Source organism: Echinops telfairi, unplaced genomic scaffold (assembly GCF_000313985.2).
Source record: "Echinops telfairi isolate 266 unplaced genomic scaffold, ASM31398v2 ScPeMD7_7356;HRSCAF=8355, whole genome shotgun sequence".
In the NCBI taxonomy this organism is placed as follows: Eukaryota; Metazoa; Chordata; class Mammalia; order Afrosoricida; family Tenrecidae; genus Echinops; species Echinops telfairi.
This window is the reverse complement of record NW_022111256.1, coordinates 2,061,134-2,085,064: the sequence shown is the minus strand read 5'-3', so window position 1 is coordinate 2,085,064 and position 23,931 is coordinate 2,061,134. Positions and strand designations below refer to the sequence as shown.

The window sequence follows — 23,931 nt, the reverse complement described above, 5'->3', positions numbered from 1 at the left end:
GAGGGAGGGAAGGTGGGGGAGGGAGGGGGGAAATGAGGAGCTAAATACCAAGGGCTCCAGTAAGAAGAAAATGTTTTGAGAACAATGATGGCAACAAATGTACGAATGTGCTTGACACAATAGATGCATGCATTGTGATAAAGAGTTGTACGAGCCTCCAATAAAATTATTTTTTTTTAAAGTTGTTTCCCCACAATGTGCTCCCAGAATAATACCAATTTTAAGATGCTATTTGCAAGCACATAGTAGCTACTATACACTTGAAGGTTGTCTGCCATCAAGAGAAATCAGACCACCCACCCTAAGTATGGCCCACTCCCTTCTGATAAGGATCACAGAGTGATCCTCTGGAGAAGAGCTCAGGACACCTAAGGCCCAGCCAGCTCAGAGATAAACCAGGTCAAACCACCAACTGAACTCTAGATCCCACCTATCTTGTTACATATGCACTATCCTGTTACACGTAGGTTCCTAGCACACCCCCTTCCTGTTGCATGTATACTTCTAACATGGCCCCTTCCTGTTAATGCATGTGTATGACATGACTTGCATGCCTGAGATGATCTAAGCCTGTGAGAGAAAACATTCACCCACTCTCTGGTTCTGGTCTCCTGGAAGAGGTGAGCCCTTGCATGCCTTGTCTGATACCTCTTTCACTTACCCTCCAATTACACAACTGCCCCTTAGGTCCCATTCGGTTGTGGAGGCTGGTCCCCCACAAGTAGGGTTGCCCCCCACATAGGTTACCATCTCCCTCTCCTTCCATCACCGCCTCAGTGGTGATTCATTGAGCATTTTAAACCGTCCACAGCAAAAGGGGTGCCACACAACCCCAAATGCCATTTAGGCCACCCTCATTAGAACATGACACTGCACGTACTACATGCCGTAGAGAAGACAGAGGGCTCTTGGCCTCCAGTGCATACAGTATATGCAGGACCCACCCACTCCTACCCAGTTTCCCTTCCAACCTCTCTCCCCTCCCCCTCTGGTGGGCTGTTCTACTCTACCTACAAAGGACTCCCCTCTCCAGCGCCACACATACCAGTAGCCCCTGCCTCACAAAGGCAAGCGAGAAGCCCTCCCTTTGCGGCATCTCAGTGAGCTGTTTGGTGCATCTGACTCACATTGAACCAATTCTTTTTCCTACAACAGCAAATGTCCTCAACTCAGAAGGGAGCTTGAGGAAGAATCTAAGGCCTCCTCCAGAGCTGAGACCCAGCTGAGACCCAGCTACCTCTGCAGGGCTCATAAAATCCTAGTGAGGTAGGATTAAATGGCATAACTAAAGCAAGAAATTGCCATTTTTCATCTATCAGATTAGAAAGGCTGACTCCACTTCCCAGAGTCCAATGAGAAAGTTATTAGAATATAGTCATCACAATCTTTTAAACCATCTAGTGGTCCAAATAATAAAATGTGTCTGTTTGTTAAGCTATGACACTTCCATTCAAATGAATATTCAGTAGTCATGGAGCCTTGCACACAGTGTCTGATAAATATTTCTTAATGTTATCAACTGTTCATGTTTTCAAAGAATGTGAGACGGTGTTTCGTAACGATATTGCGTCCAATGAAATGATAACGATGTCTCTAAGGTGAACCAAGGACATTTATAAACCATAGAGATATGAATGGATTTTGATCCCTCACTTGATAGTAGCCCTAATATAAGAACAATTAGTTCTTGTGACATGTCCCTGCTCGGTACTCACCCTAACGAGGAGATCACTGAAGATGTGGGTGCTATAGCAAACTGTGGTGAAGAAACCAGATGATGCCTGGCTATCAGATAAATAGAATCTGAAGCCTTAAAGGCTTGTCTTCAAACAAAGAGCCATCTAAACAGCCACGTGGAGTCAGACGCTAAGTCTGCATGGAAGAAGCCCAGCAGCTTGTGTGCTCCAAGGACTGCAAATAATAAATCCAAACCCAGAAGAGGGAGGGGCACCAGTTTGATAAACATTATGGGCACTAGAGGATACCCAAAATCAATTAATGCAACCCTTAATATGATTGAACTACTGAATTGTATGAAATGGTAATTATATACCCTAAAAGTATTAAATATATAATAAAATAATGTAAGTATAAATATGCATGCTATAAACAATTAATGCAGTAGTATGTTGTTCTTTTCTGCTGTACAGTTGATTCCAACTAATAGCAATCCAGGAGGAGGGAGCAGACCTGCCCTACTGGGTTTCTAGGTTGTAATCTTTACAGGAGCAGATCGCCTGGGCTTTTCTCCCATGTAGAGCCACCAAGTAAATTCTGACTTCTGGCCTTTCGTTAGCAGCCAATCACTTAAATATTTGGCACCGGGATCCCTTAGAGTATCCTAAGCCTTTTCATAGTATGTTCACTAAAAAACGCAGGAGAAAAATGTTTAAAACTTACAAAACAGAATTATAATTAGTTCTGAGGAGCATAGTTAAGGTAAATAAGTTTTACTCTCTTCTTTATTATTATCAAATATTCTCCATAATCAGAAATTAAGGAAAGGCTTATTTAAAGGCCCAAAGGAGGTCCCATTGCTTAGGTCACATAGGTGCTGGGTCTGTGTGTCCTCTGCCCCTAGGAACCTTCCCAGTCCCAGCTGTTTCTGTCTTACCGATGGGCAGGCCTGGCAGGTGGTCTTCCTGCACTCCAGCTTGAACCCTGAGATGACCCCCACCCGCACGGTGCAGCGGCAAGTTGTACACACGTCGATCATCAGACTCTTCCCAGGCTGGAACCAGAGGTATCAGGTCAGGCTGGCCTGGCATCCCCGGAGCTCCAATCCGCCCCCTCACCTCACCCATCCATCCACCTGCCCGCCCACAGCTGCCAAGAGCCATCCCAGGGGCTCCTCTTGTGTCCTGTCCTGCTCTCCCCTCTTGTCATAGGAATGACAGGAGTCAGGGCTTCATGCGCATGGCAGTAGGAGACAGGATGAAATGTGCACAAGGACTTCCAGGCACTTCTCTGTATGCAGAGGAATGGCCACATGGCGGGACTGGGTGCCAAGGGTAAATGCTAAACAGCAGGGCCCAGGGAGAAGACTGTCCTAACCTGGGCACCAGGTGTCTCGGGGGCTTACAGCGATGGAAAGTGCGCTACAGACTAGTCTCCCGCTGTCGTGCATGCCCTTTTGGAAGGTGAGTGGCCTCCCTCTTCACCCAGCAGCACACCCGTGTGCCACCTACCTCGATGACGGTGCCATTGAGCACACAGGCCTGCACGGGCTCTGGGGGAGAGAAGGACAGGGCATGAGACAGCCCTCCCCGCTCCACCCCACCCCACCCCACCCCCAAGGGTCTCCTGGTCTCCATCTTGGCCTCGGTCCTCCTTCCGGAGCTTGTGGGTCCTGTTGCCAGAGCCCCGGGGGCCTCCCTCCCCAAGACCTACTCCTGGAAGATTCCCACAGCGACCAGGCCTCTGTGAGAAGCTCCCATCCACTCTCAAGGGGACTGCACTTGTTTCAGTGGATTCAGGGCAAGGGGTGAGTGGGAGGAGGTTTCAGTCAGTGAGAGAATAAAGTTCTACTCTTAAACCTTCCAGTCCCAAGATGAAGTCGCACAGGGACTACAAGGCAGGGTGGTAGGGGGCGCTGGCTTTTGTTTCCCTCTCTGCTTGCTGGCTTTGGGCAGGAGTTGCTGCTTGCAGGTCAGGTCAGGCCCCATTCATGACGATGCCACCTGTGCAGAGCAGAGCTGCTCCGTGGGCTTCTCAAGACCGGGCTTCCAGAAGCCCACTGCCAGCCCTGTCCTCGAAGGTGCCCCTGGGAGGCTTCAGACCAACTATGCAGAGAGTTGGAATTCCTCCCTCTTGGAAGTGATACAGCATATGGTTGAGAAGGTGGTCTCCAGAATCAGAGAAAGCAAGGCTGGGATCGAATGCCAACTCCAGCACCCACTAACATCGCCTGCATCGATGAGTGAGGCTCTATGAAAGCATGGTAAAAGGCCTCCATGGGGTACAGAGCTGGGCAGAGGGGCTTCAGGACATTGTTATACTTCTCTCATCTTTGTTTGCTCTCTCAAGGAAGCACGCTCTAGGCACTGAAGAGAAGATTCTGATCCTGCTCATTTTACCCAGTTGTTAAAAGAGCAGAGAACGCAGGGACCGGGAGGGAGCAACAGGCTCCAAGGTGGAGGCACAGGCCAGCACGCCTCACCGCAGCGACAGGTGGGGCAGCACTCGGAGGTCTTGCAGCTCAACTGGAAGCCTGTGGGGCAGGTGGGGACTTCCAGCTGCGGGCAGGAGACATTTCTCTGCTGCACAAAGACCTCCTCCTTCACTCGCACGCACTCGTTGAGGAGACAGGGGTCCTCAGGGGAGGTCCAACGAGAGCCAACCTGTGGAACACCTGGGTTAGTTCACCCCTGCCAACCACGATTCATGACTTGATGCGCCCTGGCACGTTCCCAGAAACAGGGCCACAGAACCATTGCTGACACTCAGGTCTTCTCCGTCAGACGGAGACTTGAGGTGGGGAGAGAAGCTCAGTCTCCCGATACTTGTTTCATAAACACTCATGCTGAGATAAAGGCTGCAGGACAGGGCTGTTTGAGCCCCAAAGTGGGGTGGAAAATGCACAGGGGCAGGTCTTCAAAGGGACCAGATCTCAGACCCCATCAGGATGGACCAGCCTGGGGTCTGAGCTGGTCTCTGGTCCTGGGGAGGATGGACAAAATCTGCAGCTTTGAAGTGGGCAAAACAAAGGCTAAGTGAGTCCTTCTGTTATCACTAAGGAGGACCAGGGCCCAAGTGGGGAATGAGGCAGGTCCAAGGGCACGCCTTCCTCTCTAAACAAAGTGTACGTCAATCTGCTGGAAGCAAGCAGAAGGGGAAGGCCTGAGTGTGTACCTCCCATGCTTCCAGCACCCATCCCCTGAGGCGGCTGGGGCTTAGCACGACCCACCTCAACTTCATCACAAAAGAACTGTGGGGCATCTTCAGAACAAAAGAACTGCTATTATCCTAGCACCCGCACCAAACTTCCCAAGGAGGGGACTCTCTGTGTTTAAGAGAATGGCCATGACTCGAATTCTATCTTGCAAGACTGGCTAGACCAGAGGAGGTACACTGGTACAGATAGGAACTGAAAATACAGGGAATCCAGGATGGATGAGCCCTATAGGACCAGTGGTGTGAGTGGCAAAACAGGGAGGGTAAAGGGAGAATGGGTAGGGAAGAGGGAACCGATTACATGGAACTGTGTGTGACCTCCTCCCTGGGGGACAGACAACCGAAAAGTGGGTGAAGGGAGACGTCGGACAGGGCAAGATATGACAAAATACCCATTTATAAACTATCAAGGGCTCATGTGGGAGGGGGGAGCGGGGAGGGAGGGGAAAAATGAGGACCTAATGTCAGGGGTTTAAATGGAGAGAAAATGTTTTGAGAAGCGATGTACAAATGCGCTTTACACAATTGATGTGTGTATGGATTGGGATAACAGTTGTATGAGCCCCTAATAAAATGTTAAAAAAAAAAAAAAAAAGAGAATGGCTTAGTGGGCATCCTGAGTTAATCTGCGCACCCATGGGCCTAGGAGGGTAGGGGCAGAGGTCACAAAAGAGAAAGCTGAGCCATTCTGTATCAGCAAGTGAGTTGGGATCTGGCTGTGATGGGAGGCACAGCTGGAGGCACTAATGGGGAGATGGGCCACACACTACAGGCAGCGTTGCAAACGCAGCTGAGGGGACTTTTAGGAACAGAGAGCGTGTTTGCTTCTGTGACTTAGACATCTCTCCACCTTCTCCACATCGCCGGGGTGGTTTTGCTGGAAACCAGTGAAAAGTCTGAGGGCTGTGCCTGGGTTGACTGTGGTCTCGAACCGTCCTTGTAGCCCACGGGTTCATTCGCACACACCGGAGGGTGAGGTCTCCTGAGACCAGCCACTCAGTGGGACCAGGGCCTCAGATTCACAGACAAGCAAAGAATACCCACACCCACCCCCAAGACGTCACAGAACGGGAAGTTGGAAATCATTTTATCTAGTTCCTGAGAGACAAAATCGTCCTAAATGATACCTGGGTTACACTAACAGCTAGATTAAAACTCCCCCTGGGGAAAGCAAGGGACAGAAGGTACACCCCTATTTTAGAAATGAACGCAATCCACGCTGGCCCACAGACATGGACTTCCAGACTGGTGACATCACTGCCCTCCTTCCCACCTGCCCGGGGGTTCAGACATACACTCTTCCAGTAGGACTGGGAATCCCCCCGCCGTGAGCCGGACACCACCTCACAGGCAGACGGCAGGCACCTCCCACAGCATTCACCTTCACGGAGGACATACGTGAAGCCCTGTATGGACAAAAAGAACAGGGCACAAGGCGGAGAGATCAGCGGCAAAGACATACGTCCTGGGCCCTGGGGTTTTGCAGAGGGGACACTGGAGTGGGAGTTTTCGTCTTTGTCAGCAATTGGTCTCAGAATCATGCCCAAAAAAAGCAATTACCAAACACCAACTATGGAGTCGGCCTAACTCTGCCCTCGGAAAGGCTCTCCTCGAGGCCCAGGGGCAGTCCATGAGAGCACGAAAGGCATTCCGGCTTCCACACAGCTGCAGCAGCTAACTGGCCTGCTTGCTCACTAGGGGGCCTCACTGAGAACTGTTATTGTCATAGCATCTAAACACAACGTCCAGGCCAACAGGGCTAACGAATGAGACACGGCAAGTACCCGAATCTCTGTCACCTCTTGGCAAACTGCAAAGAGGGACTTCTTACAAGTGGTTGGAGCCCAGAATTCTTCAGATGGGAAAATGAGATAAGAGTGCAACAGAGATCAGCCTCCCCCAAGAAGCCTGCCAGGGAGACCAGCACCCCAGCGTTCGTTTGCCAGGCTATCTTGCCCCTTGGGGGGGTCATCCGATCTGGCCACCGCATTAGGGACTTGGATCGGAATCCTCCACAGAAAACTCAGAGGCAATGCACCAAGCACAAGCAAAGCAATGACGTGCGTGGTTGTCCCAGGAGCCAAGGGGCAAGAGCCCAGGACGGTGTGTGCTTCATCTTGGAGCTGCATCCGTAAGAGAGAAGGAATAGGTGCAGGTGTTGAGAAGGGTGTGGATGCCTAGCCTGTGCTGCTCCCCCTTGATCTAGCTGGTGCCTCTCTCGGGAGAGGGGGGGGGGGCTCTAGAGACTTGGCTCAATTTCACACTATCTCCATGGGACATACTGATATCCCTACCCACGTCATAGCAGCACACAGCTGTTTTTGACCTCTTTGAGCTGATCCAAGGCTGTGTAGCTGAGGTGCACTAAAGAAGTCCTGCTGGCGTATAGGGTAAGCTTGGGGCTGATAACTGAAAAACATGGGTTCCAAGCCCACCAGCCGTCTGTTTCCATAATGATTTAAAGTCTTGGAAACCCTATCGGGCAGAACCATAGGGTTCTATAGGGTTGCTATGAGCCAGAATTGACTCAACATCTTGTGGGTTGGGTTTGGCTGTGTACAAGGCAGCAAATTAGGATGCTATAGTCTACACACCTGCATTGTCAAGCAGTACACAGAATGCCTTGAAAGGAAGTCGGGAACCTCGGGAGAAGAGATTCAGGGGGGCACCTAGGGGGAAATGAATGCTGCGAGGGCTCTCGTGTCACTCCTGTACCTCCCTCTGGAAGTGCGGGGGAACCTGGAATTGTAACTCCTGAGTGTGTCCTGCTGCCTCCTAGTACGGGCAATGGGTGAGTCTCACCGGAGAAGCCCCCACACCTCTCATGCTCAGGTACCTGTGGTCATGCCACCAAATGTCCAGCTGTTATATTTATAAGATTCTCTTCCGCGCCCCCCACCCCCTAGAATTTCATTTGCTCAGTGTCCACCGGGGCTCCATTCGACATTTCCATCCCTTCCTTCTCCCTTACTCCTGCCGCTCCTGCAGCCTGTCATTGTTCAAAATATACTCTTAGCCCCTTCTCCTTACCTTTTCGCCCATCCTGTAGTCACCAGTCTCTCAATGAACAATGGAGCTAAGCAGGAACTACGCCGGAAGGCATACGCCACTGAAACATAACTTCCTTACGTACACAGGAGCACACTGGTTAAGCACAGATGCCATAGCTGAGGGGGGTGGGAGGCGCGGACTCTGGTCCTTTATCGCCTGCCAGGGAGCCCAGTGTGAAGACCTCGTCCCTGGCTCGCAGGGGCCGTGTAACCACAAGTGTTACCACTTGCAAAGGTCTCAGAAAACAGGCCCTGTGCAAAGAGTTAGGACACTCTGGCCTTTGCTGGCTTCACATAAATGGCAAAGCTGTGGCCAGTTTCATGCCCTATGCTAGTCCTTAGCCTTTCTATCCTCAAAGCAAGAAGAACAATGCTGCCTCTTTTTCCTTCAGGAGAATGAATAAAACATAGCGGGCTACATCCACTCCTTTAAAGCGTAGTCTCAACGCTATGATTTGGTGGGATTTGGGGGTCAAAGATTGGAGTTGGGGGCTCATATGTCTCCAAAGGAAAATTTTTCGAAGGTGTATACAAAGGTACAGGAATCCCTCTTCCTGCCCACATGGGAATGAAGTCACAGGAATGTAATCCCATCTATAAAACTCTTTGGGAAACCAACAAGGAACGACCCGTGCTCCCTTTACGTTTTCTCTGCTGTGAGAAGCAGGAAAGTGGGGAGGAGATCAGGGAAGGTGTCTTTTTGTCGTCTGCGCTGTCAGAGAAGAAAAAATCAGAAAATAAGGTGATGATGTGTTCTTTGTGTCAAAAACTAACCACAAACGAATTCCAAGTGGAGGGCCCTAAAGTCTGTGGCGGTCAGACCACAACTGATGTTTGAAGAACATCAAACTCTTTGAAGAATAAAAGTCTGTAGCCCTTCCCAGTCCCCTGACTCCCCACCTCAACTCAACCCTGAGTGCAGATCAAAGTCCAGCCCTCACCCAGCCCTACTCAGCTTTAACTAAGCCCTGAGGGGCTCTTCCTCGTTCAGGAAAAGTGAACATGCAGTCATGAAGACCGAGAACTCCATCCTCCAGAGTCTGGTTCAGAACGCTGTCTCCTCCATCCATCCCCCTGGGCTCCGTTCCCGTCTCCTTTTCGGATTCCAGCTCCACAGCCTCTGTAGCAGATGAGACCCGCCTCCACAGTCCAGTGGATCAGTCTGAGCAGGCACCTCTACAACAGTTGACCGGGCCAGAATGAGAACCACACAAGGGATTCGATCCTTAGACTGAGTCATACCCACCCATTCTTCTCTTGAGAATATACGGAACACAAATATTAAACAAGCCAGATCGGACAAGGATGAGCCCTGATTGAACAAGGATGAACGGAACAGCCCATGTTCAGCTGAGGCCAGATTTGATAACACTATATACAAATGAAATTTTTTTTAAAAAGCAAGACTTGCTGGCTTGTCGTGCAAACGAAGCTGGGCAAGTGAACAGAAAGATGCAGAGAGACAGGGGTCATAGGGCAAATGGAGAGAAATGCTGTCTGGCCACTGCCCACTTTCTAGGACTGTTGCGGTTGAGTTGACTTTGGCCTCATGTACAATGGAACAAAATGTTGCCTAGGCCTGGGCCAACCCCATGGTCAGTCGGGGATCAGGCCATTGTGATCCATAAGATTGCTGCTGACTGGTTTTCCTAAATAAGTCACCTAGCCTATCTTTTTAACTCACTAGACTCTCCACTAAAGCTTGTTCGGCATCAGAGCAACACCCAAGGCTTCAGTGATACGGAGATGGTGACTGTGCAAGAGGCAACCTGGCCAGGGACTGAACCTGCAGCTCCCACAGGGAAGGCAGAAATTGAACCACTGGGCCACCATTTCTTCCCATGATACTCGGCCACATTTCCTGCACTTCGTATTGGGGACATTCCCTTCTAAGGCTTCCATAAAGCCCCTTTTTAATTTAGCTAACTTCAGTAGGCTTTGTCCTTAGCAATCAAAATGCCCTATTGAGACAAAATACACTGGGTACAAATTTTATACAAATGGCCTCTAAACAGTAGTTGCTTTATTTGATAACAAAATATCTCCATTGCCCCCATAACCTGTGTGAAGAGATAGAGGCCAATGGGCTTCCAAAATTTAATGTTCCAAAAGGCATACCTGGTACTACAGCATCATGCTCTCTCAAAGGTCACTATGAACTTCCAAATATCCTCAGAAGCAACAGTGCAGGAAAAGAAGAGGATGAATTGCATGAGCTCTCCCAGTGCCGGCTCTCCCTTCCCTCATCAAACTAAGGATATCTCTTGGAAATGGCACAGAGCATTATCTCCATGGCTCTAGACAGCAACCACAGATGTATAGGTTTCCTCCCCTGGAAACGCTTCTTTAACATCATTACCATCTACAGGCAAAGAAGAGCATTAAGCCCAGATGCAGACTATGGCCCACCAATCTCCCTGAGACCACTGCTCTCTTTTCCTAGGGTCTCATCAACCATCAATGTGCAAGACAATGGGTGCTCCAGAACACATGGTAGCCTTAGGGACCAGCCACCACAAGAAGAATTACGAACAGACTTGGGGGCTCAGTGGTCATGCATTCTTTACTTCAAATTGTTAAGTATGGTTTGAAAAGCACCAACCTAAGTGGAAATACTAGCATTGACACTGGGCCGAATTCCAGTAAATTCAGGACACATGTCTGCTCCAGGAATAGGCTAAGTGGTGTCTGAAAGTAGTAGACAGAGAAGAAATGAAACATCAAGTCCCCTCTCCTAGGTCTTTAATCCTCTCCACTTCTCTGCTGAAAGCAACTCCGCGGCGCTCTCGAGCTTACAACAGACTTGCTGACCACAAGCAAAAGAATGAATCACAGAAAGATAATATAGAAATTCTCAAGCATCTTCCTCTTTATCTAGCCCAACCTCCTGCTTTCCCCTCACCACTGACCTTGAACCAGAGATTAGCAAAGGGCCTTCCGTGCCCCTCCTGAGGCCCCTCCTACGCCTCCTTACAATGGCTCCTCTCCACCACCGCCCGCCCGTCCACTTACCGACCTACAGCCATCTTCACAGGTCTTCTGGGAGCACTGGGTCACGTGCAGGCCCACCACAGCATCCTCCATGTCAGTGCAGGTGCACACATCGCAGCCCTCCTCCCAGAACTGGCCCACGGGGTAGATGGTGCCATGGTGAACACACACCTGCAGATACAAGCTTTCCATGAGTGCACCTGCCTGGTGCATTGAAACAAGGAGCGAGTGACTGCTATCTGTTGGAAGCTTAAATATAAAACAGCAATAAAGAACATCTACATGGTCTCTGCCCACATAGAGAAATGTTTCTACAGATTTTGTCCTTTATCTATTCCCTCACCACCATCTTCAGAAAAGTCAACCCTGGTCTCTCCTGGGAATGGTTCTGGGTAAGAGCTTCATGGTCCACCAGCCCACAGGGACTGCCTTAGCCCAGTTTCACCACAGCTTGGACTTAATTTCATGCCTCTCCATTTACAGAGAAAGCTGGTTTCTAGTTCTCAGATTCAGTAATGTCCTTGTACTTGAAACCTTCCACATAGAGCCTTCTGCTCCCTTGGAGTAAATTGAAAACAGGTGCCAATTGGGCAGGGGCTATGAAGCAATGTCCCCTTGAAGTACACAAGTGACAGAGAACATACTGAGCCAGGCTCTGAGAGCACCCTGGGGCTTCCTACTATAATTCTGCTCATTTAAATTCTCAATCTTCATCTTCACTAACCCTGAATGAATCATTCTTGATAGCTCCTCTTGCTGGATTTCTCTCCCTATAAAATTTCTATTCACATTTAATGTCTGTACCATCAATTGATATTTTATTATATTGTTGTTAGATAATTCTCTTATATGTACTAACAGGATCACCAGTAAAGACTGCTTCTTACATTTCTCCCATAGCACCGAACACACTATCAGTTCTAGTAGAGCATAGTACTTTCTCAATAAACATTGGGTGGATAGATAGATGGACAGACAGATGAACAGATAGATGGATAGATGGATGAATGGATGGATGGATGGACAGATGAAAACAGACTCACCACTAGCGAATTAATTCTGATTCATATTGACCTTTTAGGATAGAGTAGAACTTCTCCCTCTGGGTTTCTGAGACATTAAATCTTTAAAGGAGTAGACAGTCTCATCGTTCTCCCATGGGACAGCTGGTGAGTTCAAACCACTGAACGTGTAGTTAGCAGCTCAGTGTGTAACCCTACCACAGCACTAGAGCACCTGGGTGGATGAAGAGATTAAGTAATATCATGGCAAGTAATCCAGTAAGTACTCTTCAAATGATCTGAGAAATCATATTATTTCCTTATCTAGCCTATAAATAAATCCTGTAAAGGTAGGGACTATATCTTATACTTGGTTTGGAATTCAGCACCCACCCATGCGGAGCACATAGTGGGTTCTCTACATCTCCTGAATTAGCTCCATTTTCATTGAGGCGGAAGGTGGACTCTTGTTTGGTCACTAAGCTGTGCAGTGCTTGGTCTAGGCAGGAGGAGAGCTTAGGTAGCGGTGACTCTTCCATGAGGAGCACATGCTCAACCATCATCCCAGAGCCAACAGCGCTTACCTTGTCGGGAAGGCAGGTGGTTGTGGTGCAGCCACAGTCGTTGGTGATGACTGAGGCCAGGTACCCCATTGGACAGCTCACTGTAGAGTTGGCACAGCTGCAGGCACACTCATACTCATCACAGCACTGGGTCTTCTGAAGAGTCGGTGTACGGTGGGGTGGGCAGGAGGGTGGGGACACCTGTCCACACTCCTCTTTCCTGCAGGCTGAGATCCAACACAAAGAGATGCCTTTAGTTCTGCCACATGAGCACTGCACCCAGCCAAGAAAAAATGTAATGTTATATTAAATCAGTAGTACCTACGAGCCCATTCAATTATACCTAAACATTGTTAGACTGCCGAAGAAAAAAGAAGATTAATCAAAAGGAGAGATGTCAAGCTAGAATTCTCATGCAGAAGTATGTCGGCCTGGTCTTTGTTCTATCACCTTCCCATACATAGCTGGAAGAAGTAGGATCCTGTCAGCTACTTCCCTGGGACTCCAGATCTAGACTCTCTAAAACCCGGATAACTTCAGAAAGGCCTGAGCATGCCATCAGTCGGTAAACATTTTATGAGCCAGTAGCTTATTTGATCCTATCTGCAGAGCTATCTCCACTTCAGCTCCTGGAATCATAGGCCTTTCAACAATGTTGACTAAAAACTGCTGGCCACCCTCTCCAGTCCTCGATCTCATTTTTATAAGAGCTGAATCATATCGCCGTGTCCTTTGCCTAGTCCCAATTTCTATCACAGGTAGCACTAGGGATTCAAGGGAAGCCAGATCCTCCATCAGCAGGCTAGGAGTGCCCCTGAGGTTGGAGCAGGTCTTCTCAATAGCGAAATACAGAATTGGTTTTCTTGCCTTCATTTAACCCTGTGTTTAAATGACAGCATTTAGTGATTATATATGTAAACCTACAAAGGAAAATAAATCTCTAAATTTGTTTGAGAATAAAATCCAATGATGAGAACAAACCAAGGAAACATTTCCTCCTTTCCCTGGAATACAAAAGGGTAGACATAGGGAACTTAAAAAATAAAAGACTCATTGCCATTTGGTGGATGCAAACTCACGGTGACCCTATAGAACAGGGTGGAGCTGCTCCCATGAGTTTCCAAGACTACAAGGCTTCTTGGGAGTAGAAAGCCACGCCTGAGGGCAATTAATAATGATTGATTTCTGGAATCTTCCTCACTTAAAAGCCCAACTGCTTCTTAATATGGCCCAAAGGGGAGCTTCCCGGGCTGTGCCCATTTTTGGTGCACCTTCAGCAAAATATAAGTGGAAAGTGTTTATAAGGTGCTATAAAAAATTTTTTTTTTGTTTTGTTTTGTGTGTTTTTTCTGATACCCAAGAAGCAGATTCAGCTAACTAGAATACACAAATTGTCATAATCTTAAAATAGGTTCCAAAGAAGGAAGACATTGTCCCTATGCCCGGCAAGAGTGACCACCCGCCCCTCCTCATCCACAGGACCTTACCACAGGTGAAGGCAGGTCTGCACTCGCCAGGATTGGTCAGTGTCGGCTGTAGGCCATCTCCACAGGGAGGCACGGGGGGCAAGTCACAGTTCACCAAGTCACATGCTGAGAGCCAGAAGATGGGGATGTCACTTGGGGTTCAAAAAGGTTACTCTTTCATTATCTGTGAATGGGCTCCCACCTTCCTATATCCGTAAACTTTGAGTGTTTAAAGAGATGATGATGGTATAATAGATATAAAGGACCATCAAAAAGTTTATAGAAAAATTCCATTTTCTTTTCATTCCATTTCCCACCAACTTTTTTTTTGCTTCAGGTCAGTGAAAGTGAGACTTTATTGAGGGCCCAGGGCCATTGGGCTCGGAGAACCCCAGCAGGAGGCAGGAGAGCCAGCAGACAGCAGCCCTGATTTAACCTTCTTCTTCGGACGCAGGTTGTAGGTGTGGCCACGCTTCTTCTTGCGGCAGCTAACTGCACGGGGGTGGGGGGGCGGGGGTGTGAAGGCGAGCATAACGCTTGTGGCAGATCATCTTGTCGCAGTTGTACTTCCGGGCGGCTGGCGCAGGGATGGCTCAATGATACCACCATGCAGACGCAGCACAAGTGCAGGGTGGACTTTTTCTGGATGTGATAGTCCGAGACAGTGCGGCCACCCTCCAGTTGCTTACCAGCAAAAATCAGACGCTGCTGGTCCAGGGAATGCCCTCCTTCTCTTGGATTTTGGCTTTGACATTCTCGATGTGTCGCTGGGCTCCACCTCAAAGGCGATGGTCTTGCCCGCCAGGGTCTTCACAGAGATCTGCATCTTTGCGTTAGCATCTCGGGCCGCCTCGTTGGCCCCCTACCGACTTTTTTGAGACTGAAAATCCAATGTTATTCCACCACCCCCTCACAAATATATAGATGGACGAACAGATGGATAAATGGGTGGGCTGAATAGATAGGTTGATCCATATCACACGATAAGCTCATATGTATTATTGCTGTCGTTTGCCAGGTTTCCAGATCACACCAGCATCACTCGGTCCCTCTACGCCTCAGTTTCCTCTTTTAAAAAAGTCAGAACCCTATTTCATGAGGATTTCATGAATGAATGTAGACAAAGTACCTGGCACGTTGTAATTGCTTAGGAATGTGTATAAAGGGAGGGGCTGGAACTAAGTGGCCCTTCCAGTTCCCTCTGCCATTAACACTCCAAAACCTAGTTGACAGAAACTGGCCTCAAGTCAGATCAACCTCCCATGTAGCACTCTAGTTACCCCAGTAAATTAATTTCCCAGATTATTTCCTCCTTCTGCAGTCCCTGGACGGTCTACTGGTCTCTTTGCTCTCCCTGGAAGATTGACATCACTGCTGATGTTACAAGCTGTGCCTTGTGTCTTTGTCCATATAATTAATAAAAGCATTGGACAAGACAGGGATGAGGGCACTAGAGATCTCCTGTCACATTAGCTTTAATTCCATCAGCTCTGAATGCATTTAATTATACCATTACTCAGCCTGCTATTTATGATTTAGTGTACAAATCTATTATTAAGCTCTCTGACAGACAACTTGCTGAATCAAGGTGCCCTGCGCATGGCCTTCCCCAGATCTAGTCTTCTGGATCTAACTGCGGGGAAAAAATGGATGACTTTGGCATGACTGTTTTTTAAGTCAATGCCTGCGTATACAAGTGAACTGGCCATTCTTTTCTAAATGCTTTCAAGTCTGGTGTTTAATAACCCACAGCAGAATGTTTCTATCGCACTAGTGCTAACTCCCAGACGTCACATGTTTCTAAGCAAATTAATCACACTTTCCAGAGATTACTCCTTCTACTTTGTAGGAAACCCAATCAGCTCCTGCCCATCCAGTCTGCCAGTAGTTTTCCATCTGCCCTCCAGCACCCACAACGTGTGCACCTGGGGCTGGGGTTGGACCCTGAAGAAATGTGTCAGGCAGGAGACATACCACACTCATACTCTGGACAGCATCGGCCTGGATTCTGATGGAGGCGAGCCACTTCACACGGGCCACATGTGGGAGCTGGAAGAAAGAAGGACCCCCAAGTCAGAAAGACACACGCAGTGGAACAACACGAAGAGGCTCGAAAATGGCCATGGTCTTTCAATCACTGAGAACCAGCCTGGGCCCATACAGGAGTCCCATGGGAAATCAGACATGAGACAGCTGATCAAATGAATCCACCTCTGTGTGTTCTTAAATTTACCCTCCAAGGACTATAAGTCTGAGCACCAAAGCAGAGACAGATGAGCAGTTACATCCCTACAGGGCTCACCTCAGACCCAGAATGGAGATTCCCCAAGTCCACCAGAGTCGACTGACACAGGGGCTGCAGGCTGAGTCGAGGAAATCAATCTAGGGACCCAAGGTTCAGATCTGGTCTACCAGGTCTGAAGGCAAAATGGCTGGATTATCTTAGAAGCTCTTCTTCCTCCAAGAACCCCACCGAGAGGTGGACTCACTCACCTCTGGCTGTGGGGCAGGGCTGTGAGGTGCAGTTGATCCTCCGCCCACTGAGGCATGTGCAGATCTGACAGGGTTGGTGCTCTGGGACCCAGGTTTCCAGAAACTGAGAAGAAAACAAGGATCAGAGTGGTCCCAGGACACTCTAGGACACAAAGCCCCGGAGTCCAGGGAAATTCCGTTTTCGCTCACCTGTGGTTTAGGTTTCCCTGGTTGGAGCAATTCCCGGACCTTCCTTGTTAAAGCCCCAAGCATGAATCAGAGCAGGTTGAAAGAGAGCTGGGAAGTACTGAGAGGAGAAAGCTGGAGAAAGGTCACCTCCATCCTGGTATGTAAGTTCCTGGAACAGCCACAAGCGGCACCGAGAAAGCTTACACATCTTTGTTACTATAATAGCAAAGCAAGGAAACGTGGGCTCTGTGTGATTCAAATGGTTACATCTTGGCCCACCCAGACACACCTGGGAGGAAAGGGTGGTGATCTGATTCTGAAAAATCAGCCTCTGCAAGGACAGATTGTATGGTTCCACGTATATGAAGTAATCAGAATAGACCAGGTATAGAGACTAAAAGCATTAGCCCAAGCAAGGCTCCAGGACAGTGGTTCTCAACCTTCCTAATGCCTCGGCCCTTTCATACAGTTCCTCATGTTGTGGTGACCCCCAGCCATAAAATTATTTTCATTGCTACTTCATATCTGTAATTTTGCTACTGTTATGAATCAGGCGACTACTGGGAAAGGGTTGTTCAGCCCCCAAAGGGGTCACGACCCACAGGTTGAGAACCGCTGCTCTAGGACATGATGGAATAGCCACTGCCAGTGTTTCAACAAGCTGGTGAAGCCCGGGAAACACTGGATGCACTCACTCGTCTGTGCCAGTAATTTGGAAGGTAGCTACTTGGTCAACTGATTGGAAGAGATCATATTTGTATTCATTCCAAAGAAAAGCGACCCAAAAGAATGTGAAAATAATAGAAAAATATCATTGATATCACATGCAAGTAAAATTTTGCTGAAGATCATCCAACAACGGTTGCAGCAGTAATTCAGGCAGGATGCAGAAGAGGACGCAGGACAATGGATATCATCACTGACATCAGATGGATCTTGTCTCAAAGGCAAGAATACAAAAAACCGATGTTTACTTGTGTTTCACTGACTATGCTAAGGCATTTGACTGTGTAGACCATAACAAATTATGGATAACATTGAGAAGAATGGGAATTCCAAAAGACTTGGTGTGCTCATGTGGAACCTAGACATAGCTCAAGAGACAGTTGTGCAAACAGAACACGGCTGAGAATCAGGAAAGGCGCGTGTCAGGGCTGCATCCTTTCACCACTGTTATTTGATCTGTATGCTGAGGAAATAGTCAGAGAGGCTGGTTTATATAAAGAGAAGGGGAGTGTCGGGATGGAAGCTAGGTTATTAGCAACCTTATATGACACAGCCTTGCTTGCTGAAGAGGAAGAGGACTTGAAGCGTTTGCTGATGAAGATCAAGGAACGCAGCCTTCAGTGTGGATGCCAACTGCATATAAACAAATGTAAAGAATGTAAAGAAAACCAAAATCCTCCAACTGGACCACGAGGTACCATTATGATACATGGGGAAGACTGACATTGGCACGGATTGCGTCTTGCCTGGATCCACAATCACTGCTCATGGAAGCAGCAGTCAAGAGATCAAATGACTACACTGGTAAATCTGCTGTGCAAGCCCTCTCTGAATTGTTGGAAAGCAAGGATGTTACTATGAGGACTACGGTGTGTCTGACTCAGGCCAGGGTCTTTTCAGCCACCTCACAGCCATGTGGCAGTGGGAGACTGGGTAAGGAAAACCCGTGAAAAAGTGACCCATTCGAATTACGGCGCTGGCGAAGAATCATGCCACAGCCTGCAGTGCTCAAAGAACAAGGACGAAAGGCTGCACCTCTCCTTGGAAGTAGAGCCAGCACGCTCCATAGGCGCAAGGATGGTGAGACGGTCTCACATACTTTGGACATGTTGTCAGGAGAGCCCAGTCCCTGGAGAAGGACGTCGTGCCTGGTGAAGCAGCGGGGCAGGGAAAAGGAAGACCCTCCACAAGAGGGGAAGACACATGGCTGCACAGGATGGCGCAGGGCCAGGCAGTGCTTCACTCTGTTCCCCACGAGGTGGAACCAACTCGACCGCCCCTGACAACCGCAACAGAGGAGAGCGAGGAAGAAGTAGGAGCCTTTGTTCCGGAAGCGGCGATTTTATGTGATCAAAAATAGGGCAACAAGGATGAGTGACAGCTGCACAACATGACTAATGTCACTGACAGTGCTAAAGTGTACACCTGAGAGAAGACGGAACTGGCAACATTCTCATATATATTTTACAGTGAAAACTCTGCCATTGGAAATCCTATTCATCCCAGATAGTCGGTGCTTCTGGTCCACCTCCTAGTTTGCAGCACAGTGCCTGGGCCTTAAAAACTTGCAGGAGCCACTAAAGGTATAGCAATTGGTCCCTACGTGTCCGTAGCAACAGAAGAAATGGAGTACACGGCTACCGGCTTCCATGCAGAACGGCTTCCTCTGTCACGAGACCAGAACTGGATGCTGCCCTGTTACCATTTCTATCTTGATCGAAGCTTCTATACAAGACTCCTGACTGAATGTCAAATTCTCATGCAATCCAAATTTCTGGAATAGCTGAGTTTAAGTGAAGCCTCTAAACCATTGCCCTGAGAACATCTGTAAACCTTAAACCAAAAATAATCCCTGAAGCTTTCTCTATCCAGACAGTCACTGTTATGGTTCAGTGCTGTAGACTCCATTCTCATTCATAGTGACCCTGTGTTCAACGGAATGAAATGCTGCCCAGCCCACCACCACCGTACCCACCCCCCCACCCCGTGCCATCCTCATCCTCACCAGCATGCCTATGTGTGAGGTCAGTGTTACAGCCACTGTGTCAATCCACCTCGGGTTCAGAGTCTCCCTCTTTCACGCTGGCCTCCACTGCACCAAGTACGACGTGCTTGGTCACAGCCTGGAACGACATCTCCCCATGGGTGCTTCTAAAGCGCATGCTGGCTGCATATCTCCGGCACGGACTTGTTCACTGTCTGGCAGTCCACCAGACGTGTAATCCACAAGCATCTATGTTTCTTCTGCCTTCCTGGTCCGTCACCCAACTTTCACACCCGCAGGAAACCGTCGAAAATACCACGACTTCGCTCAAGGGAACCCCAGTCGTCAAAGTCACATCTTTGGCTTTTAACACGTTAAAGAGATTTTCTTGTAGCTAATTTGCCCAGTGTAATGTTCCTGCCTGCTGCTTCTGTGGGCACTGAACACTGTGCTGTTCTTTTAAGGAACTATCTATAATCAGCCAAGTTGACAAGAGCAACTCAAAGGCAGAGAGCTACTGTTAATGACATGATTAGATATCCATGTGGGAGAGGGTCAAATGGCCACACAACTTAAAGAATGCAATCAGTGTCCCCGGACTGCACGTGCAGAAATTGTTTCATTGGAGCAGGTGCTGCTGTCTGTCTAATTTGAGCAGCACGACATTCTGTTTCAAAAGGAAAGAAAGAGGAGTCTACGGAGCACAGCTCTACTCTGACACACGTAGGCTCACCAGGAGTCAAAATCCACTTGATAGCCACTGGTGGCTTTGTGTCATAGTGCTAGCCACTTCTCAAGCAAAAAGGAAAAATTAGCATGTCTCTAGAAAAATGAATCCCAACGACTCCTGGGTCATGGAACAGGAAAAGCTGAGGGCCGCACAGCAGAATTCTTAGCACCGTCCCACTGCTGGTGGTGAGAGCAGCGTGTAGCTCTCTATTTGTCCACATGAAGGTTCGCCCAGGGGGAAATCAAGATTCTCTAAGCTGCTTACAGCCCAAGAGCCTCGGGAATGGCCTTGAAGCCATTAGCTCCAGGATCAGTGTCCCTGCTCCAGACCTCAGCATCCTTGCCAGGAGGCTGAAAGTACTTCAGCCTGCAGAGCCAGCACTGCGTTTCTCTCTAGCCACGGCCAAACCCACTGCCCTAGTCCATCCCAGCTCACGGGGCCCGTGTAGGGTTTCTCAAGCTATACGTCTGTCTTTACAGGAGCAGCCAGCCTCTTCTTTCTCCCCTGGAGCAACTGGTGGGTTTGAACCACCAACCTTGTGGTGACAGTCCAATGCTTATCTGACAGCATCCCCACGAGCTCATAGGTTTCTCTCTAGACTCAGTTAAAGGTAAACAGTCCCCTGGGCCCGGGACAGATACATTCTTATCCAGTAACTAGAAGGTCTCTAAAAAGTTGCCAGGTTGAAAAAGCATGACTTATTCCTCTGCCTCCACGGGCAGCACATGGGCAGCTCAGAAGAAAGATCAGACGTCTTCCCAAGAAGCCCTGCCCTCCTTTCAGATCAAAAGGTGGGCCTGACTTTGTCACCTCTCCCTCACTCAATAAACACGCAATGCTGACATTTGAAGAGCATCTGCCATCAGCTGGCCTTCTCATAAATGATCTCACTTCATTCTTTCTTAGAAAGGATTCTCATAAACTTTTTATAAGGAATTCAGGACTTCTTATAAAGTAATCCATTGCATGCTCACTCCAACATGATGACGGAGATTGTCTTATTACTTCCACTTTTCAGATGAGACTGCTGAAGCATGTACTGAAGGTCCTCGGTCTCGGTGATGAGCTAGCATTTGAACCCTGGCAGCTTCAGTCCAGAATGGACCGTGTCTAATCACTATGTTCCACTGCCTCCCGAGAATACCTCATGTTTACTATGTTTGAACCATTTTTTTCCTAAGGGTTTTACATTTGTTTACTTTATGGTGCTTAGAATAAATCTATTAGATCAGCATTACTATTATCTACACTTACTAATTAAGGAGTTAAAACCTAGAGATGTTATATAACTTGACGAGATTACACATCCAAGATTTCAGCGTGCTACTCTGGCCCCAGACACAATGTTTGTGTTGTTTATTCCAACTTTATAGATAATCACCGGGCCTACCATGAGCAGGTCACACTGCAAGGGCCCCGCGGGTGACTTGGGCAGAGAAGAAAGGAGAATGACATCCAGGTGGGGAACAGAGCCAGCAAAGGCCCAGAGGAAGGCATGTTTATGTTCAGGGGGCCATGTGGACGTGGGATAGGGCAGCCAGGCAGGCAGGGTACAGACCACTACAGAGGCGTTTTAGGAGCTTGAACTTGATTCAGTAGACCAAGCGCGGCCCTGGGAGCCAGTAAGCAGGGCCCTGCTTCAACGAGAGAAGGTGAAAGATGAACCTGAGGGCAATAAGAAGGCCACAGAGAAAGAAGGTCTGGGACCGGCAAATTACAACCCAGGCAGCCGTAGTTGCCATTTCGGGGTTCCTGCAGATGCTGGGAGGCCCCAGGAGGAATGGGCCCAGGCCCTGGCTGCAGAGGGCTGTGTGGGGCAGGGGCAGGGACTCTGCGGGAGCATGTGGCTGGCGTTTCCTCGGGCACTCTGGGCTTGCATCATCCCCGATCTTTTACACTCCCACCATGATGCCAAGACCATGGCAAATCAGAGAATGCATCGATACATGGATCTTGAAATGAGAAAGTGATGGGGTGAGAAACAGGAGGGTCATATGTTTCTTCTCAGGTATTTTTTGGTTTGTTTTCCCTCAGCTGTCTAAACTCAAGAACAGACGGATACAACTGCCCATCTATCTCCGGACAGTGCAACACCCAGGAGAGATGGCTGAAAGCAGGTGCGAAGCATCCTTCTCCAGGGGGATTGTTGTCCCAGGAAGCTTCAATGAGCCCCCCCAGGAAGAGGACACAACCAAAGACCCTGGAAAATCTCTTTCCAGTCAAGGTTCTGGAGAAGCACCAATGGCTGCCCGTCTGGACCTGGCCAGGTTGTGTAGTAAACAGGCCAGCAGATGGCACTGCTGCACCAGCCACAGGCCAAATCCCTGCAGGCCCAGAGCATCCACCATTGATTGGAGCACTGGAGTTAATTGTTGAATACAAGTGACACAAGAACGGCCTACTGAGAATAGGGTGAGGGGAAAACTGAAGTCTTTAAGGTCCAGCTCAGAAAAGGAACGCAAGCTACATAAGGAGTCCTGGTGGTGCTATGAGTCGGCACCGGACTGCTATCCTCAACATTAGTGGTTCTAATCCCACCAGCCACTCCAAGGTAGAAAGATGAGGCTGTCTGCTCACATGAAGATTTACAGTCTTGCAACCCCTCTATAGGGTTGCTGTGAATCAAAATCAAGTCGATGGCAGTGGGGTTTTGCTCTGGAGCTATGATACAGGGGTCCTGGCAGTGCCGTGATAAAGCACCAGGCTGCTAAAGGAAATGTCAGCACTTTTATTCCATCAGCCAATCTATGGGAGAAAGCTGTGGTGGTTGACTTTAGAACAGATTACCAGCTTGGAAGCCCTACGGAGAGTTCTAGTCTGTCCCAGAGGGTCAGAGCGGACCTGATGGCAATGGGAGTTTGTTTGCTTGTTTGTTTGTTAGCTTTGATTTGGAGCTGGCCGAAGATTATCTGAGATCAGGAGAAGAAAGAGAGGCCCCTGTTGACAAGTTTCTGGGTGCTGGCCTCAGTTCTTGCAGAACCCAAGCAGTGCCTGCCCAGCATAGAGCACCCCTCCCCCCCCCCCCCTCCACCCCTCCACCATCACCATCAAAGCCGAGAGGGGGTCAGAGCATAAGCCGCTCTGGATTCCTTCTGAGCCTGCTCCAAAGGCTCACGTCTTTAGCGCGCACTGTGTAAAACAAATAAGAGCTATGGAAACTGGTAAATATTTTGCCCTTCCAAAGTTACCACAATAGATTTATACTCTGCTTTATTTCCCTGAAGGAAGATTTTCTAGGTCTTAGTTCTCAGTTAAAAGAAACAAATTCATTTACATGGAAATGCTCTGCAGATTATCATTTTATTCCGTTGTTGCTGTGAAAGGAATAAAGTGGAAAATGCAGGTGGCTGGATACGATGTTTGCTTTCGCCCATTTAAAATCCCGAAATCATAAAAACAGGATGGGGTCTCTTCAAAACTTATGACTGAGTCCCTTTATATTGCTTGGTTTAAATGTATGTAACCACTTCCACATCAGCAAATACTACATTATTTGGAAGCACTTATTAAATTCTTCGTACGACTTGAATGCTGATGCTGTACCGACCGTGTGAGCGAAGTCGTGAAAGGGGACACTGGGTTGGCAGAGGAGACGCCGGAGCCACTCGCTAAATAGACTTCTCCAGCTTCCTGCTCTCAGGCCCTCCAGACATCAGACCCTCTGGGGAGCCAGGAACACTTGGTGAAGGAGCTCACTTCTCACGGCAGCATGCCAGGGAAGAGAACGAAGACCCTTCTCACCACCCTCACCACCACCCATCTGACCCCGCAAGACGGGATCCGGATTTCAGGACCACTCCTTGCCGAGTTCCTGGGTGGTGCAGATGGTTAAATCACTCACCTGCTAACCAGAAACTCGATGGTTC

The 23,931-nt window shown here is 48.7% G+C and overlaps 1 protein-coding gene and 1 pseudogene across 1 annotated transcript in view; both read right to left on the bottom strand.

The window, feature by feature from the left end:
• Positions 1-23,931, bottom strand: part of VWF (von Willebrand factor) — a 175,320-nt gene that overhangs the window by 16,317 nt on the left and 135,072 nt on the right. The window contains exons 39-47 of the mRNA XM_045296004.1: positions 16,458-16,560; positions 15,939-16,013; positions 13,986-14,090; positions 12,520-12,725; positions 10,956-11,105; positions 6,189-6,299; positions 4,160-4,340; positions 3,189-3,229; positions 2,615-2,731 (exon numbers count right to left, since the gene is read on the bottom strand). Of these exons, the coding sequence (XP_045151939.1) occupies positions 2,615-2,731; positions 3,189-3,229; positions 4,160-4,340; positions 6,189-6,299; positions 10,956-11,105; positions 12,520-12,725; positions 13,986-14,090; positions 15,939-16,013; positions 16,458-16,560 (1,089 nt within the window). The remainder of the gene's footprint in view (positions 1-2,614; positions 2,732-3,188; positions 3,230-4,159; positions 4,341-6,188; positions 6,300-10,955; positions 11,106-12,519; positions 12,726-13,985; positions 14,091-15,938; positions 16,014-16,457; positions 16,561-23,931) is intronic.
• Positions 14,320-15,925, bottom strand: LOC115871611 (annotated as a pseudogene).